Source organism: Juglans microcarpa x Juglans regia, chromosome 2S (assembly GCF_004785595.1).
Source record: "Juglans microcarpa x Juglans regia isolate MS1-56 chromosome 2S, Jm3101_v1.0, whole genome shotgun sequence".
Lineage (NCBI taxonomy): Eukaryota > Viridiplantae > Streptophyta > Magnoliopsida > Fagales > Juglandaceae > Juglans > Juglans microcarpa x Juglans regia.
Genome location: NC_054597.1, coordinates 4,366,312 through 4,385,808, shown reverse-complemented (window position 1 = coordinate 4,385,808; position 19,497 = coordinate 4,366,312). Strand labels below are relative to the sequence as shown.

Below are 19,497 nucleotides of genomic sequence, written 5' to 3'. Positions count from 1 at the left end.
CATAATAATTAAGTCTTAATTGTATGTTTGATTGAGATCAAAATAACACAAAATCAATTGACTAATGAAAGTGTTTCATATCATCTCATTATTATAATTTTTTCAAATTTTCATACAAAATATAATAAACAATTCAATTTTTTTAAATTTCAAAATAATAATAATATTATAATAATATTTTATTCAACTTTTAATTATAATCTAAAACTATCTTACCTTATTTCAGTATTCAAACGGCAGCTAATATATCCACCAAGCCCAACAAAATTACTCGAGGGTGAATTTGGCTCAAACAACATCACAACGAATTGAAGAATAAGAATACGCTCATAAAACAGAAAAATTGATCTTTCCACTACTGGGCTTATAAAGTTTCTTTTTCTTTTTCATTTTATACATAGAAGTTTGGCTGTCAATTTCTATTATAATAAATGGCTATATAATGTAAATATTAATTTTTATTATTTTTCTGTTAATTTTTTTTTTATTTTTCCGTTAAATCATATTTTAACAAAAGACCCATAAAATTATTGACCATTTGACGTATAGTTCTTTTATAGAATTTAATGAAAGATCCTGTTTTACCAAAAAGTCATTAAAACTCTTGATCGTTTAACGTGTAGCTCTCTTGTAGAATTTAATAAAGGATCATATTTTACCAAAAGGCACTTAATAATCCCGCGGTTAAATACTTTGTTGAAGTTTAGATTTTTTTTTAATCTTAATTTTTTGTCTTTTTTAACCTCATATTTTCTTTTTTCAGATAAATAAGCTACTGATCTTTTTACTTTTTTTTTTAATTTAAATTATTATGTTAGATACACTCTGAAACTAACACATTCAGAGCCGTTTCTGTGTGTATATATATATATATAGTCATTTCTTGTGTAAGAAAGTTACAAACTGAAGCAAAATAAATCGTCAAGGAAATTCAAATTATTGTCTCAAAATATTTTCGTCTTATAAAAGACCGAGGCCCAACTCGCTTGCTACAGTTAAAAAAATGGCTATTTGCACAGATAATAAGGGCTTGATCTAATTTGTTTTTGTAACGGAACACGTGCGATTGTGATAATGAATTGAAATGAGATGAGTTGAGATAAAAATTAAAAGTTAAATAAAATAATTATTTTTTAATATTATTATTATTTTAAAATTTAAAAAAATTGAATTATTTATTATATTTTATATAAAAATTTAAAAAAATTATAATAATAAGATGAAATGAAATACAAACGGCTTAATCTGCTTTTGCACATTCAACTTTTTTGTAAATTACGTGTCACTAATAAACACACATGTATAATGGATATGACTAGATATATATATATATATATGTAGAGAGAGAGAGAAGATCAATGATTAAGAGGTAGGAAATAATGGTGGGTGGAAGGAAGGGGTACCCAGAAAAAAGCACAAGAGAACAAAAAAGAGGCCCTCGTGCAACTACTATACGTTTCAATTCAATGTACATCACAACTTTTATTTTTTATCATTATTGTGTTGATGATCAGGCCAAAAAAGCAAAAGGGCATGAGGCCGCTAGCTGCATGTGTGCGTGTGGGTAGACATTCCTCCAGCTAGTCCTCCTCAATCTCTTCTGCACTGCACCACCCCCCGTGCATTTTTCTCTTCCAATCCCCCCTCTAAAACTATCTCTCTCTCCCCACTTTTATATATATATATACACACCTGGCCTGCAGGCGTATGCATATATCCTATCTACTATCCATCTCTGTACGTAGTTCCGTGCACCTCCTTTGATGTCCACCTAAGTCCTATCATTCATACATGACATCCCTATCTCTTGTTCTCTTTGCCTTTCTCATTTTTCTTCTCTCTCTTAATGTTCATATATGATCTGTCACTCGGTTTTCCTTTTTTTTTTTTGGAGTTTCTTCATCCTAATCACAGGCCGTCTCACTATGTCGGCAAAACCTAATTATATTATAATTACGTGCTTTTAGTACCTTAGTATTAAAGGGATGTTCCTGTTACTCCATTTTTCACTTCATAGAAAATGTATATAAATTATTTTTCTGCTTTTATTTTCTTTTTCCTTTCTCATATTATTCCAACACCTCACCAATTGCATCATTATACAAATCATGACTTGTTTCTTTTCCTTTGAAAATAGAAATTAAGTAATTAGAAATGAAAATACAGTAAGCATCAAGAGTATTAATTAAGCAAGGGAAGCTTCTCACCATACTTTAATTAGCTAAAAACTTTATACTACATATATAAAGCAATCATTTTTGTATATACTAACCAATTACATATATGAAGTTCATAAAAAATATATAAAAATGATTGTATATAAATTTTTTGTTTAATTACCAGCTTGATCATATGAAGAAAATCACAAAATAAAAAAAAAAAAATTGATGGTAATTAGTCCTAATTATATTCGAAAGTGGAACTGCTATATCTTTTGAGTCAAATCGCTTTCTAAGGATATCTCCTCGTGGATCGAAGCTTTCTTCAAGTCGCTATCCAATCCATCTTCTATTGCACTCCGAGACAAGCCATCAGCTTCGTGCAAAAGTCAAGAAACAAAATAAGAGTAGAAGAGGTAAACAGAAATTAAAGGACAAACGCTGCCTTATTATACAATAATATTAGCACAATTGATTAGACTGATGAACACGTACACCCTACTGTACGTACGGAGCAGCCCATAGATTTGTATGGTGTATGTTCGCAATAACCCCATATGTACATAGTGACAATCTGGAAGTCCAAATATAATTCAGTATTAAAATATGAAAAATATTTCATAAAATTACAAAAAAATAAATTTATAAATTAATTTGACATAATGTGGTACATATATTATAAAATTATTTTTATTATAAAAAAAATCTAATGAATCATTAAAACTCATACTGATTTATAAGTTTACTTTTATATAATCTTTTTATATTTATAACGCTTGAATAATTTAAAATAGACTAAACTTGCGTTATTGCATAATTATTCATTACACTATTTAAAAAAAAACTAATGATCTTTGATTTTCAAGATTTGATTTTGAAGTTGAGTTAATATTCTATTTTCAAGTCAGTATGTAGAGCATTTTATTAGATATATTCTATACACCAATTTGAGAATATAATAGTTTATGGTTGCTATAAGCTAAATGTACAATTGCCTTTCCCTTGCATGATTGGCATGCATATAACCTCTTCCATGTGTTTTTATAGTCTGGGGCGATTGCTATATATTAATATCTTGGCATCTAGAGCTAGGCTAGGATTTCTTAGGATCATACGAAAAAAGATTTGTTCCAAGTTTAATTTTATTCAAATGGAGGGTACTACTTTTAAATGGTGGAAAAATAGACATTTTAAATGTCATTAAATTAATAATTATAAATGTAGTAAAATATATTTAGTACGTTTCTCTTAGAACATTCGCATTGGTTTATGCATCTGCATATGCAAATTCATATTTGTATGATATGAGCCTCAATTTCACTATATTGGATTATGCATCTCCAAATATTTGCATAGTTATAAACAGTAACTATATAAATTTGAAAATTTACTGTTCACTCCACAAAACATATTTTACTAATTCTCTCTCTCTCTCCAGCCCCCAATGGGATTATTTTCATCCCAAACGTATACACTTCTCCCCCACACGGATTCCTCTTCCCCATCCGTCTCTCGACTCAAACAACCCCATCAGAATCAAACCCGTGCACCTCTCTCTCACAATGAAATCAAGGGCTCACAATGAAATTAGGTATGATTTTCTCCCTATGTTTCCCCCCTCCATTCCAGTTGAGAAAACCCTAACTGTTATGCCCCCATCCACGCTTTGATTCCCTAACTCTTGTAAAGATCCTATAGTCACAGGCTATATATAATCCCCAATGACTCTTAAATCCAACTATTTGGTTGTTGCAGACACTGCTCATTGAGTTAAGCGAAGAAACGAGAGAGGAGAGGTATGTTTCATTTTTTTGTTCAAAATTTTTGTTTTCGTTTCTATTTACGTTTTGATTTGGTGCTCTTTCATGTTTTCTAAACTTCTAGGTTATCTCCTCGTCCTTCTCTTTTGAATTCTTTAAGAGTTAGGGTTTTGAATAAAAAAGGCATGTGTTTGATTTTTTGTTGTATGATCTCATAATATTACTGTTTTGAATATTTTTTGGATTGTTCTTTTGTGATGTAGTTGATTTTTCTTAGATGATCTGTCATGGTTTCTGTAACACTTGCCAGGAAATTTGCGGCTAAGTGTCCTTGATCCATGAGCAATTCCCTTACTTAATTTGAATTTTGTAAGCAATATTTTATGGCCTTGGTTTGCATTGATCCTGTTTTGCATAATATCATGTACATGGCCCTGTTTTGACTCAAAACATGAATATGAGTCCCAAGATTTTAATTACATGTTGGCCTTGCTTTACCTCAAAACATGTATATATATATATATATATATATATATATGAGTTTAATAATTTTTGTAAACATGTTGGCCCTGTTTTGCTTAATATGTGTTGTTTTAGTAACATTTTGTCCTTTAATATTTTGTTGAATGATGAATGCTTAATTGATGAAGATCCCTTCTTCACCACACTGTTGGAAAGTGGTGAGAGTGGTATTAACAACCCAGGTATGGATGCTGCTTTCATTGATGTCTAAGCGACACAACCCAACGGGAAAAAAGGGCATCTAAACAAAACTTCCAGCAGGGTGTGTCATTTACTGTTGAGGAAGATACTCTCCTCATTGCAGCTTGGGTTAATGTTAGCATGGATTCCAAACGGGGGATTGACCAAACCTCTACACAATTGTGGTGTAGAATTTATGATTACTACTCCACCTATAAAAAACCTAACGGAAAAGAACGATTTGTACATTCTTTGACCAATCGGTGGTCAACCATTTAAAAATGTGTCAATAAATTTTGTGATTCAATGGCCCAAGTTGAAGGAATGCATTTAAGCAGTGCAACCGATCTAGAAAAGGTATAATCGTTTAAAAAAATTGTTATGTTTAAAAATTGTTATTGTTCTAATTACTAATGATTTATCTCACTGATTGTTCCACTATTTTGTAGATTGATAAGACAAAATTTTTGTACCAAGAGACCCAAAAAACCAACTTCACCATAAATCATTATTAGAATCTTTTGAGGCACCAACTGAAATGGCAAACACACATGGAGAGCATAAGAAAAAGAGACAATGCCTCACGTTCTGGTAGTACTCCAAACTCAATACAATTAGGGGAAGAGATAGAAAATATGCCTGTGGAGTGTGAGAGACATTTGGGCAAAAAAGCTGAAAAAGAAAGAGAGAAAAAAAGAAAGGGTAGGGAAAGAGAAGATAATGAATTTAGTGATGCCTTAAAGAAAATGACACATGATAGGAAGATTCATATGTTGGAGAGAAAAAAAAAATCAATAATGAGGTTAGGCAATTACAATTCTGAGTTACTGGTTGTTAAGAAGAGAAAGGTTGAAATCGAAATTAAGGCTCAAGAAGAAAGATCTATAATATTAGCTCAAAAGAAGAGGAAAACTGATATGGAAATTATGAAATTGGATATTGGTTCCATGAGTTCTGTGTAGCAAGAATATTTCCATAATCTTCAAATGGAAATAATTGAGGAACAAAGGAATAAGGTCATATCTCGTCATAGTTGTATGCTTTATTTTGTGCAGTTTTTGATAATTTTTTTTTACTGTGGTGACATGTTTTGAGTATTGTTGTACTGCTGGTTGCTCTGAAATGGAAATCATTTTTTGTACCTCTATATGGAACTGTATTTTGTTGGTGATTAGTGGTGGGTGGGTACCAATCGATTGAGTGAATTTTGTTGTTGGTGGGGTTTGATTTTTCTTGCTGCTTGCTGGTGGTGGAGCCGCAGGAAGACTCAATGTCAATGCTGGTTTTTGTTGCTGCTTGTTGGTGGTGGAGCCGCTGGAGGACTTGTTGGTGGTTGCTGGATATTATTGATGCTTTACTCCTTGGTGGCATCATCTTTAAGCCAAAGGTCCTTGGTTGCTGGTTTGGTGTATTCTAGATTGTTTACATTCTATACTGTTGCTGGAAATTTGTATTGTAATGATCTTGGAGAAATTTGTATTGTAATGAATTTGTATCAAAATCAACTTTTTAGAACTTGTATCAAGTTGATTTTGATAGATAGAATTTGTATTAAGTTGACATTACAAATTGTTTTTAGCACATAATTATGAAGTTGACATTAGTCACATGTAAGTTCTGAGTACATGTTAATGTGCTATTTATGTGCACATGAGATTCATTTTTGGTGTATATAAATTTGATGTATTTTGATGTTAATACATGTACTGGGTGCTAATGGAATTTCTTTGGGTGCTAATTGCATGTATTAAAACAGTACATGTATTAACCCAGTACATGCTAATTGCAAACTTTATAAAAAAATCTAGGAAAAAAATTAATAATAAAATAATAATATTTTATTATTATTTCACCTCAAATATGTATAAGCCAATGTGAGAGTTTTGCTTGAATTGCAAAGTGGATCTTCAAAAGATGTGATTTTGCATGCATCTACATATTTGCATAATATGACCTTAAATTAGACTGCATTGAATTATGCATAACCAAAAACTTGCATAGTTATGAACAATATTTCTACAAATTTGAAGATGTACTGTTTACTCCCCAACTTTTATTTTACTTTTTTTTTTCTCTCTCCTCCTCCTCTCTCTCTTGACACCATTGAAAATAAGCACTCTCTCGAAACATTTCTTTTTCCTTGCTCTTTCCCTCTCTTTCTCTCGACACCAACATAAAGAAATCCAAAAAAAAAAATAGAAAATAATAATAATAATAATACTTTAGTATTATTTGACTCAAATATGCATAATTCAATGCAAGAGTTTTGTTTTTAATATGCAAAATCAATCTCCAAAAGATGTGATTTTGCATATACATATAGAGAAACCAATGCTAGTGCTGTTAGGTGAAGCTTTTAGATTCAAACAAAATCTTAAAAGAGACATTTTTCTTGATCTCAAGATACTAATGAGAACGTGAGCTAGCCAATGAGCTATGTTAGGGAATGCGGCCCTGTTTGGATACAGAGATGATTTCATCTCATCTTATTATTACAACTTTTCTAAATTTTCACACAAAATATAATAAACAATTCAACTTTTTCAGATCTCAAAATAATAATAATAATATCAAAAAATAATATTCTAATAATATTTTATTTAACTCATCTAAAACCATCCTATTTCATCTCATTATCTAAATGTTAATATATATTACTTTATCGAGCGAAGACGGTCATTCGTATCATTGGAATGACAATATGTGACACGACCCGTTAACCCAACATGAACATGACACGATAAAAGTGAGTTTGAGTTTAGTCTTAACGGGTTCGGGTCAAAACGGGTTGACCCGTTAAGACATGATTATTTAATAGGTCACTAATAGGTCAATCCGTTATAATCCATTATGATCCGTTAAGAAAATTGAATTTACATTTATATCATATTTAGGATTATAACATTAATATTTTGCAATGTGTGTTTATCATATTTGAGATCTAATATTATTACAATATATGTTTATCATATTTGTGTAATTGTGTGTTTATCATATTTGGTACTGTTGAAGTTTTAATGTCGGTATTTTTATTGTTTGGATTATAATTTTAGACTTGCAGTTAGTTTTTTATTTTGTATAGATATTGTTTATATTTTAATATTTATATAAAATCAATCAGGTCAAATAGATTTAGAAGGTCTGTTCAATCCATTAACGTAAATGGGTTGAAACGGGTCATATCATGTTAATCTATTTCGTATTCAGTAACGGGTCAAAATGTGTCGTGTCGTGTCATATCAACTCGTTATCTTAATGGGTTATACTAAGATTTGAGATTTTGACACGAAATCTTTAACGAGTCATGTTTAAGTTAACCCATTAAATATAATGTATATATCTTAACACGACACGAACACAATTTAAGACTCGTGCATACCAACACCAATAAACTACCTTTCATTTTGGCAATGAAGTTCGAACCACACTTGATCTTTGAAACAAGTTTATCAGAATTATTTAATAACATTGAAACTATATGGTGTAGTGATGTCAAAAAACTAATAAAAAAAAAAAAAAACTAGATATTGGTGTGCAAAGAATTTTCTTTTGGGCAGTAAAATAGAAAAGACTGTTTCTTCTGATTACTTCACATATATAAAATCTAAAGAGAAGAAAAACCTTTCATGAGTCCTTAGTCTAGACTCTAGATACTGTTCCATCTTGTCAAGGAAAACATCACTGTCAAATTTGCCATTTAAGGACATTAGTATTGATCTATGCATATGCATATGTAAAGTCATATTTGCATAATATGACCCTAAAATCTTCACATTGGTTTATGCATATCTAAATATTTAACTACATATGAACAGTGCTTATCCAAATTTGGATAACCACTATTCACCTTACAAATTATATTTTAATCATTATTTCTCTCTCCTCCCACTCTCTCTCTCACAATCCTTTCATTTTCTCCCTCATTCAACAACACAATAAACATTCACTTACACATTCATTTTATTATTATAATATATCATATAAATATTTTTTATTATTGCATTTATATTATTAATGTCAAATGTATGTAGTGGATGCTAATTGTAAAATATATATAAAAAATTGATTTTAGTAAAAAATTAATAATAATAATTTATTATTATTTTGTCTCAAATATGAATAAACCAATGTAAAAATTTTACTTGAATGATAAAGTAGATATGTAAAAGAGGTAATTTTACATATGTATATATATAGACCAATATTAATGCTCTAATACAAAGTATTACACATGCTTATGTGGATTGGCACAAGGGCTATTTAATTGAGATTTTACATAGGCTCTTATGGTATTCCATGTCCTTTGAAAGTCTCCCATGCACATAAACTGCCAAAAAGTCAATTGCAGAGTCTTATGGTTTTGTAGGAACCACAGTACTCAGCATCAAACTGCTACAAGCTGGGCCAGTCTAAGTTTCAAACTTGCAGTTAAAATGTAACCAAGAAACCTCTCTCTCTCTCTCTCTCTCTCTCTCTCTTCACTTATTCACATGGTAGCCTTGTTGTTTTGTAATTCCAAGTTCCATGAGCCAGATCTTGTTGACAGACATGTGAAGCACTGGGGCTAGGACTGCCTTTTCTTTTAGGTCCAATTGGGTGTTGTGCATGTGCCTCCTCACATACATACATATAGATATATGCTCTTCAACTCATTATTTAGAGCCTTTCTCCAGGTTTTCATACCATAGTAAAATATATTAAATCCAAATCATTTTCTTGAAAACACCATAAAGAATTTTGGAGGTTACAGCATCTCACAAATTTAGCTACCAGCATCCTTCCAAAAAGAAACACCCTGTATCTTCTCTTTCCACAAATATATTTGGGAGTTTGCCGGTTGATTGAAAATAATTTCAACTCCATGTTCAGTCTATTTGCATGTTTAGTTAAAAACTTCCAAAAGAAAGATAAATACATGGGAATTTTCTATTTAATTCTGTGAATGTGCTTTATTACTTTGACTCTGAGGTCTTAGAATAGGGTCCCTCCTTGTAAGGTGCATGATTTGGAGAATGTGGCCTCTCTCTCTCTATCCCTCCCCTCCCCCCGTTAGTGAGACCCATTATAAATATGTATACTTCTGGCTAACTGAAACTATAGAAGCCCATAACATTGGCAGTTCTTTGTGTAGTGCCGGTGGAGCTTCTTGAGAGCATCAATGGCTGTTTTAATGTTGGTTATTGGGATGGCCTTGGTGCTCTGTTTCTGTTCTGCTTTGCTGAGGTGGAATGAGGTGAGGTACAGGAAGAAAGGTTTGCCTCCAGGTACAATGGGTTGGCCGGTATTTGGGGAGACAACGGAATTTCTAAAACAAGGACCAAACTTCATGAAAAACCAGAGAGCAAGGTGATTCTTTATCTTCACTTGGGTTTTCTTCTTAGGTGGATGTTTACAGGGTATCTCTGTTTTTATATTGCATCAGTGGACAGGAAAGCTTTTGGTTTACTTAATTTTCAGTACTTTTTACCCTTGGTTCTATTGCCGGTTACTGGTGCTTACCCAAGTGGTTTAATGATTTAAGCCTATCATCTGGACCACTTAATCCCTCCATATTTATTGGTATAATTGAGCTTTCGGGTTATTCTAGCTTCAAGTGGCTTGTGAATCTCTATAAGAGACTAGAGATCCCATGCTTCCATTTGTCTGAATGGTGGGTTGAAGAGCTTGCAAGACATAAATCAACCTATATCTTGTTTTCTGGGGTTTTCTGGTCTTTTGATAGTTGACTTCATCACTGATCATTCTTGTAAATCATCTGTGTGGTCTTTTGAATGTCAGGTATGGGAGTTTTTTCAAGTCCCACATACTGGGCTGCCCTACCATTGTATCCATGGATCCAGAAATCAACAGGTACATCCTCATGAATGAGGCAAAAGGCCTTGTTCCAGGCTACCCACAGTCCATGCTGGATATCTTGGGGAAATGCAACATTGCAGCAGTTCATGGCTCCACCCACAAGTACATGAGAGGTGCACTGCTTGCCCTCATCAGCCCCACCATGATCAGAGACCAGCTTTTGCCAAAAATTGATGAATTCATGAGAAGCCACCTTAGCAGCTGGGATAACCAAATCATCAATATCCAAGAAAAGACCAAAGAGGTTCGAATCACAGCCACACTCCTAATTCATTGAGACATGAAGTTGTTACTTGTTCTTTTTCCATTTTAATGAACATTATCTCAACTATTTAATGCAGATGGCTCTTCTCTCATCCCTTAAGCAGATTGCCGGTATTGAATCCAGTTCAATATCCCAACCATTCATGACTGAGTTCTTTAAGCTAGTTTTAGGAACACTTTCATTGCCTATTGACCTTCCTGGAACAAATTATCGCCGCGGCTTCCAGGTAATTAATTGCTTAAGAGTTCCTTCTCATTCTTTACATAGTCATTCATAGAAAATTCTAGTACAATAATAATTTACGTGCTTCACAATTTTTTCAGGCGAGGAAGAATATTGTAAGCATGTTGAGGCAGCTAATAGACGCAAGAAAAGCTTCACAGGAAACCCACCAAGATATGCTTGGTTGCCTCATGAGAAGTGATGAAAACAGATACCAACTTACCGATGAAGAAATAATCGATCAAATAATTACACTTCTATATTCCGGTTATGAAACTGTTTCAACTACTTCCATGATGGCAGTCAAATATCTCCATGATCATCCTAGAGTTCTTCAAGAACTCAGAGTAAGTGATAACATCTAATTTCAAAGGTTAATATTCTAGTACAGATGCCGTGCTTGTGGTGCTGAAATAATCTTTAAAATCTGCAGAAAGAACATTTGGACATTCGAGCAAGGAAAAGGCCGGAGGATCCAATTGGATGGAATGATATCAAGTCGATGAAGTTTACGCGTGCGGTAAGAAAATTCGTGGCTTCCAGTACATTATCCGGTTTCTGAGTAAAATATGAAGAATAAAATTTCATTTGGTCTTCTCTTTGTCATGCAGGTCATCTATGAGACCTCAAGATTAGCAACAATTGTTAATGGAGTTCTGAGAAAAACCACAAAAGATATGGAACTGAACGGTGAGTGGAAATTAAGTTAAAGCAACTTAAATGAACTGAAAAAAATCAAAGTCAAAGCAAGTTTAATAAGATCTCCTTTTGTGATAGCTTCTGCGGTCTTTTTATGGGCTCAAGAAACAGTTTTTTGCAGCTACCGTCTCTTTATTGGTACTTTAGCAATTAATAAGTCTGAAACATAGCATTACATGGCAATCTAGCCAGATCGATCCCTTCAACCACAAATTTTAACCATGTAAAGAGCATGGGGTGAGTTCGATTAGTCAACATGTGATTTAGAAAGTGATGGATTATCCATCTCAGATTCACCTATAAGTGTCTGTCATATCTACTGTTAAGCATCATGATGCAACTAACATTCACAAATAATAGCTATGAGAAAGTGTCACCTTAGTAAACCATTGATAGGTGAAGTGTCAATTTTTCAAACCACAAATAGGTATTTTGTCACTTTTTCACAAAGGCATGTGTCCTGTAAGAGAGAGCTAATACCATATTTTCTCTCTGTTTATTCAGGGTTTGTGATTCCAGAAGGATGGAGAATATATGTTTATACAAGAGAAATTAACTATGACCCTTTTTTATATCCTGATCCATTCACCTTTAATCCATGGAGATGGATGGTAAGCTACTGTTTAATGTTTACACTTTTCATTGTCTACCTTATGAATGTAGAAGTTTAATGCAGCTATTGTACGAGGGATTGGAAATTATGTTCTGAATGACTAAACTACCTATGATTGCAAAAAGCAGGATAAGAGCTTGGATTCTCAAAGCTACTTTTTTATATTTGGAGGGGGCAGCAGGCAGTGTCCTGGAAAAGAACTAGGAATAGCAGAAATTTCAACTTTCCTACACTACTTGGTAACTAGATACAGGTAAATAGTTGCCTACAAACTTAGTCATTCCCTTATTTTGGTCAGATGAAAACGGCAGTAAGAAAGTGAAAAACTTAACCTAATGTAGATTTCCCCTTCTTTTTGCAGATGGGAAGAGATAGGAGGAGATAGACTAATGAAATTTCCAAGAGTGGAAGCACCCAATGGACTACACATTAGGGTCTCATCTTACTAACTTCACATAATGTATGTACAGAAGGAAGACAGTATATAGAAAGATATGATTGTACAATAATGTTCTAACAGGTTAGAAATTAAATGAAACTGAGACTTGAGAGTCCCCATTTCTTGGCTGATTTAAAACTTAATATTGCCATCTGTAAACTATAATTAATAAATGAGATTTACTATGCATCAACTACTATTCATTTTCACACCCCACACTTATAACTTTTTCACAGGATATGAGGATGTTTTTCATAGAGTATGGGTGCGTTTTTCATAGGATGTACAGGATATGAGGATGTTTTTCATAGAGTATGGGTGCGTTTTTCATAGGATGTAGAGTATGCGATCGTAAATAGTGATTGATAAGAAGATTTTTTCTTAATAAATATGTTTACCCTCCACTGAAGCAACCAAAGTCTTCTATTTTTATCACTGTAGTCATCTTTACTCGTCAACTTGTTATATGCATCGCTTCGTTCTGGCCCAACTACGATTGTTATTCCCCTTTTGTGCCTTGGAATCAAAAGACTGGTTTTAAGCAGCTAACTGAAATTACATAGGGAAGGCAATAATGCACGTCAATCGATGAATCTTTTTTGCTTTCTTAGATATATAGGTGAGAATTTCATTAACCAAAAAGCAAAACACACAAGGTATAGGGGTGAAACTAGGAGGAATGAGCCCATCGAGATTGGGGTACGTACCTGCTACTTCTGCATTGTGCTGGTGTAGCTATTGTCAATTGAGAGAGAAAAAGGTTCTGTAATATTCAAGCTCCTATAAACAAGCTAGCATGTTTCCAAATTCGTGCTGAGTAATTTAAAGCGTCGACTATGACCATTCAGAGTAGCCAAAAAAGCAGCACGATGGTTCTTTCAAAGAGGAAGTTAGAAGAAATTTATGAGGTTTATTCGTAAAACTAGTTCTATAAAAAAAAATTGTTCATTTTTTGTAAACATATTCTAACCCTTATCCACAGACAATATAAAATTATTTCTCAACAAAGCCTAACGTCGGTAATTGGCAGGATTAAGGATTCCCAAAAAGATAAAAAGTTGTTAAGAAATGTATTTACATTGTGGGAAATTGAGAAATTAGATAATAATTTCTTCTTAAAAGATAAAGTATTTTTACTAAAAAAGATAAACCATTATGTCCTATTCTTCTACTTTTAGACTGAAAATATATAAGATTGTGAATTATACGCCCCAATTAAGAATTTCGGATTCCATTCAGGCCATAAACTCAACTCGTCTCTCTTGCGTTAATGATACGAATCATACACGATGTGATCGAGTTTACAGTTCATGAATGAGGTTCATTTGGATTCTAAATTGATTGTATTTGGTGAGATTCATTTGCTTTGCCCTTGATTACGTGACAAATGTCATGGAAAATGTCATATTCTAATGCTCTCAAAGAGTTGCACATGTTGATGTCTCACACATGAAAGATCGTGGCTGCAAATGTTTTGGCCCTTTTGTCAATTCCAAGACTAACCCAGTGATTAGGAATGAAGTGATGGAGCTGAAGAATCCATACATGAATGGAAGACATATTGTGATTGGAAACATCAACTTCAGTTCTACACAAACTCTGGACCTGTCCCTCTCCGGCGCCTTTGGGTCTTTGCACCGTCACCGGCAGCCTTTGAAAAAGTCCCAAAACCTTCCAAATCCAGACACGTCTCCCCCTAACCCTCCATCCGTGCCGATATCACCGGCCTCGCACGTGCCACCACGTACTCCTAAACTTATATTCCCTCACAAACGCTCCCATCTCAACCTTCAAACCCACACCATCACGTACGCTCTCTGTTTCTCTGCCATGGCTACGGTTGAAGCTTCTTCGCATGCCCCAACGCCGTTGCTGAAAGATGAGCTTGACATTGTGATCCCACCATCAGGAACTTGGACTTCCTTGAGATGTGGAGGCCATTCTTTGAGTCTTACCACCTCATCATCGTCCAAGATGGTGATCCTTCGAAGACCATCAAAGTCCCTGATGGCTTCGATTACGAGCTCTATAACCGCAATGACATCAACAGGATTCTGGGTCCCAAAGCCTCCTGCATTTCCTTCAAGGACTCTGCTTGCCGCTGCTTTGGCTACATGGTGTCTAAGAAGAAGTATATTTTCACAATTGACGACGACTGCTTTGTAAGTTCTTTGATTTATGGTACTAATTAACTGGGTTTGGTTTTCTGTTATGAAGGTGCAGATGATCTTGCACGGTTTTGGGTTGTGATTTTACGGTGTTGCTTGTTTCGCTTTTGTAGAAAATTTGTCTGGTTTGATTTCTGGGTGGTGTTAACTTTTTGAATCTGCTTGTTGCACTTTTATTCATTCGCATTTTGATGTGATACTATTCTGTTAGTGTAGCGTTAGCATGGATCTGATCCGCATTAATATCAATTTAGCTCGAAATTTATGCTTTTGATCTGCAATTTTTGTTTTGAGCTTCACTAACGGACGGAAAGCAGTTATATTAACTGAATAAATATGGATCCATAACAATAGTCCTTCTTGTAATCTAGGATATCAATATGCAAATCTGTAGCTATCACTTTGTACCTAAAGAGAATTTAAATACAATACAAACACACATACGTTTGGTGCGGTGCAATTCATCAAAACATTGATACCGAGATATGCAAGTCTTTTATTTTGAAAGAATTTTGAATTCAAAATAGTTTAGTTCTGTGTTGACTGAGCACCACTGCCGGATATTTCAGGCTATGCGGTTTGAACTGATTTGCTTGTCTTCTCAGTGTGAGAGTGATACATGTGAGGCTATAAACTCATTAGACAGATCTTGTATCTTTATCACTGCCATGTGAGATTGGGAAGTACTTCTGTTCATGGATCTCTCTTGATTTTGGCTCTGAACTGTCAGACAGTTGTCAAGAATCTCATAAACGGAGTGGATTGATACTTTTGGAATATCGGTGAGATGTAGCTGTCATGAGTGTTTTTATGATAATTTTTTTTTTTCTTTGATCTACCACTTTCTTTTCTTTTCGTTTTTTCTTTCTTGAATGATTATACCTGTTTGTGTTATTGCGTACTCCTGGAAAGTTGTTATTGTATGATTGTGTTTCTCAAGTTTCTTTGTCATTTTTTTAAATCTATTAGTTTAGATTTAATCATTTGACTATTATTTTGAAATTGATCTCATGGACTTTTGTTACATTCCAACATCAAGAGACGACTCCGTGACTGTATTTTGAAACTAGACTAATATTTCTATTGTGGTCCTTGACCTGGCTCCTGGCTCCTGGCTCCTGATAATGCTAGGATTGCTGTTTGATAAATTATTATGTCCAATGTGCTCTAGTTCAAATTATTTACAGTACCCTGCATGTTTTAATACCTATGGCATGCATTTTCCCAACTCATTGTTTGTTTAATTTTTTATTGGGTTTCTTCCGTGCCCCATATATTAACGGCTATTAGGAAATGCTGAAATATCTTTTTGAGTTAGTCTATATACAGTTTTTAAATAGAGACTGTATATGCAAGCTCATATAGTTATGTTTAAAAAAAAAATTAAATTACAATAATATCATTTTTATAATAATATTTTTCCCTTTTACCTAATTCATCAATGAGACTGCACACGTAACCCCTCACTCAGAATTGTAAATAGAATTTCTCTATCTTTTTCCGCAATCACCAAATTGATGTTGTGGAAATTTACTGACATGTAGGTCGCTAAAGATCCATCTGGAAAACTAATCAACGCACTTGAGCAGCACATCAAGAACATTCTCTCCCCATCCACCCCTCATTTTTTCAATACCCTATATGATCCATTCCGCGACGGTGCAGATTTTGTTCGTGGATATCCTTTTAGTCTCCGTGAGGGAGTCAAAACTGCTGTTTCTCATGGCCTCTGGCTCAACATCCCAGATTATGATGCTCCTACACAGCTTGTGAAGCCTCTTGAGAGGAACACTAGGTTGGCATGCAGTTCATTCATTGACCTGAAAATTTTCAGTTTTTGATCACCTTTGTGGCAAAATCCCAAGTATTATAACTGATTTTGTTTTGTAGGTATGTGGATGCAGTTCTGACAATCCCAAAGGGTACCTTGTTCCCCATGTGTGGTATGAATTTAGCATTTGACCGTGAACTCATCGGCCCTGCAATGTACTTTGGTCTCATGGGAGATGGTCAGCCTATTGGACGTTACGATGATATGTGGGCAGGCTGGTGCACCAAGGTCTGCTCTCATAATTCTCTTTTTGTTCTCTCCATATTACTCGCAGTTTTACCTTGTATTTGTCATTTTCTTTTCTCCCCACAGCAGGGGGCCGGTAATGGTGAAGTGTTGGTAAAGGCCAGTACTATCTAGCTATTCTTCCTTCACAAAATTAATCGATGATATCTGAATGATGATTGTGTAGGTGATATGCGACCATTTGGGATTGGGAGTCAAAACTGGTCTGCCTTATATATGGCACAGCAAAGCCAGCAATCCATTCGTGAATCTGAGGAAGGAGTACAAAGGCATATTCTGGCAGGAGGAGATCATCCCATTCTTCCAATCAGCGGTTCTCCCAAAAGACTGCACCTCTGTTCAGAAGTGCTACCTTGAATTGTCCAAGCAGGTTAAGGAAAAGCTTAGTCAGGTAGATCCTTACTTTGACAAGCTGGCAGACGCCATGGTCACATGGATTGAAGCTTGGGATGAACTAAACCCGGATGGAGCTAATTCAGCTAAACTACCCAATGGGAATGCTTAATATAAAATTTTGATTGATAGCGAATGCCACTATTTTATCATCAAGTGTTTATTTGAACTATCAGTAGTTTTAGTCATTGTGATCATGTTTTTAATTTATATTTGTATATGCTCTCTCTAACCCACTTGGATTTGAAGATTTGGTGTATGGTGGGTGTAATTTTATATTAACTTCATGCTAGAGCAATAAAATACTCCAGTACTTGATTTACCATTAATGCCTTCCTGCCCTGAATTCCTTTGCTATATTGACTTCTCTCTCAACAGTCAGTCCCATGAGAGGCAAAAGTCAGGCGGAACACGGGGCTAATTTTTCTAACGTGCAATATTAATGTAAAATAAAAAGAAATAAGTTATAAATTTAATTCCACAGTAAAAATTATAAGATCATAGCTATATATAAAGAGAAATGTTTCAAGCAGGTTGGATGTTTTTTCCCCTTTAATTTACACCGGCTAATAAATTTCAAACACATATGGGACTTATGTGTATTATGATGCGTGCGAGTTGGGTGAATTTTCTCTCTCCCTTCGTCCCATCTCGGCATCTCCTCTTCCATTTTTCCATCTCCTCTTCACTTTGTCTATTCTCTCCTCTCCTCGATCTCCTCTCCACAACCCAACTCTCATCTCCATCCATAGATTCTGTGGAGAGTGATTTGGAAACAAGGAGTGAAAAAGTAACTAGCCACCAGCAAAGAGGTCATTCACTGAAAAAAGGATGGGCGCACATCCTTTCACTGAAAAATGAAGAAATCAGAAACAAATACAAAGGGTCATTCAGATTAACCCAGTAGGTTGTAAACTTTCTATTATTAATTTAAAAAAATTGTGAATGATAGATTTTTCAGAAAATTGTAAATTTTTTGTTGTAAATCATCAGTTATTAATTTGTGTCTCTGTTGTAATTTTTGGAGGTGCAATATTGCATTGTGAAAGATAGATTTTTTAGAGAGAGAGAGGGGGGGGGGGGGGGGGGGGGGGGGGTGGGGGGAGCAAGCCAACGGGGGTGGGAAGGAGGGGGAGAGAGAGGGAAACAGAGAGGGCTGGAACGTATCTCTTTCAGAAAAATAAAATAAAATGATTCCCTGCATGCCAGCCTATTGTTTAGTTTGGTACAACTCATTTGTCTCAATTCCTCATTCGCAGGTGTAAAACAGAATTTCTCATCCGTCCGGCTGGTGGCCCTCTCATAAATAAAACCATCTAATTTAAAGATCAGAGCTTTCATTCAAAATAAAAATATAAAAAACACAACTGATTATATCAGGATTCGCATAAGTTGTTCCGGAATTACGATATGCTGCAGCATTGATCACGGCCGAACAGAATATTACTGCTGATGGAGTGGTGCATTTAAGTACTGTAGCAGACAAGTACTTGTGGAGGCCGCTCGGAAGTAGATGATCAGGAACGTCAGCAGGCAGTTCCTGCAAAATGCTCATGTCCTCCTAGATGACAACCATCTAGGAGGACATGAAAAGGTTGATACTATGTGAAAACAGGATTGATGAACGGATGAATGAAGCAAAGGGCCTTCTTTTATGTGAACCCAGCAATACAAGAAAGAACAAAATAAAACACGAGAGTAAAAAACTAGCTGTGGCCCATGCAGGTCTCGAACCTGCGACCTTCGCGTTATTAGCACGACGCTCTAACCAACTGAGCTAATAGGCCACGCGAGACTTTTCTCTTTAATTTAATATTTTGGCCACTGACGTCAAAGTAGCTAGCTGGATTTGGGGTTGCTCTCATGCGTGACCATTGCTGCTTCAAGAGTTGTTGCCTTTGTCTCTGCCTTCCAGCGTAGGTAATTCCCTGGCATTTTTCCCTTGATTTTCTGTTCAGTTCTTGTTTGAATCCCTGTGACTGTAACATACCTTATAATTTATATCCTCAAAATTACTAACACGAGGGAGTATGAATTGTGAATCGGCATATTTTTATACATCTTGATATCATATGAAATCACCAATTATCTCGTTCAATGAAGAGATTAAATTTTATTATTTCAATATTTAATTAACAATCTTT

The 19,497-nt window shown here is 34.6% G+C and overlaps 1 protein-coding gene, 1 non-coding gene and 1 pseudogene across 2 annotated transcripts; 2 read left to right on the top strand and 1 right to left on the bottom strand.

Moving 5' to 3' along the window:
- The first annotated feature begins 9,576 nt into the window (after nucleotides 1–9,576).
- Nucleotides 9,577–12,834, top strand: LOC121252226 (cytochrome P450 85A). Its single transcript, XM_041151760.1, has 9 exons — nucleotides 9,577–9,967; nucleotides 10,400–10,721; nucleotides 10,819–10,968; nucleotides 11,066–11,311; nucleotides 11,398–11,484; nucleotides 11,576–11,654; nucleotides 12,168–12,274; nucleotides 12,405–12,529; nucleotides 12,638–12,834. Exons 1-9 carry the CDS (start codon nucleotides 9,780–9,782, stop codon nucleotides 12,723–12,725), a joined length of 1,392 nt encoding a protein of 463 aa, XP_041007694.1. The 5' UTR covers nucleotides 9,577–9,779; the 3' UTR covers nucleotides 12,726–12,834.
- A 1,377-nt stretch (nucleotides 12,835–14,211) lies between these two features.
- On the top strand, nucleotides 14,212–17,682 carry LOC121252224 (annotated as a pseudogene).
- Nucleotides 17,683–19,066: 1,384 nt separating this feature from the next.
- Nucleotides 19,067–19,140, bottom strand: TRNAI-AAU. Its single transcript has one exon. It is a non-coding gene; the product is annotated as a tRNA-Ile (tRNA).
- Between the last annotated feature and the right edge of the window lie 357 nt (nucleotides 19,141–19,497).

Coding starts and splice junctions, on each gene's coding strand:
- LOC121252226 (XM_041151760.1), top strand. CDS start 9,780: ATGGCTGTTTTAATGTTGGTTATTGGGATGGCCTTGGTGCTCTGTTTC. Junction 9,968..10,399: donor ATGAAAAACCAGAGAGCAAG/GTGATTCTTTAT, acceptor TTTGAATGTCAG/GTATGGGAGTTTTTTCAAGT. Junction 11,312..11,397: donor GAGTTCTTCAAGAACTCAGA/GTAAGTGATAAC, acceptor TAAAATCTGCAG/AAAGAACATTTGGACATTCG.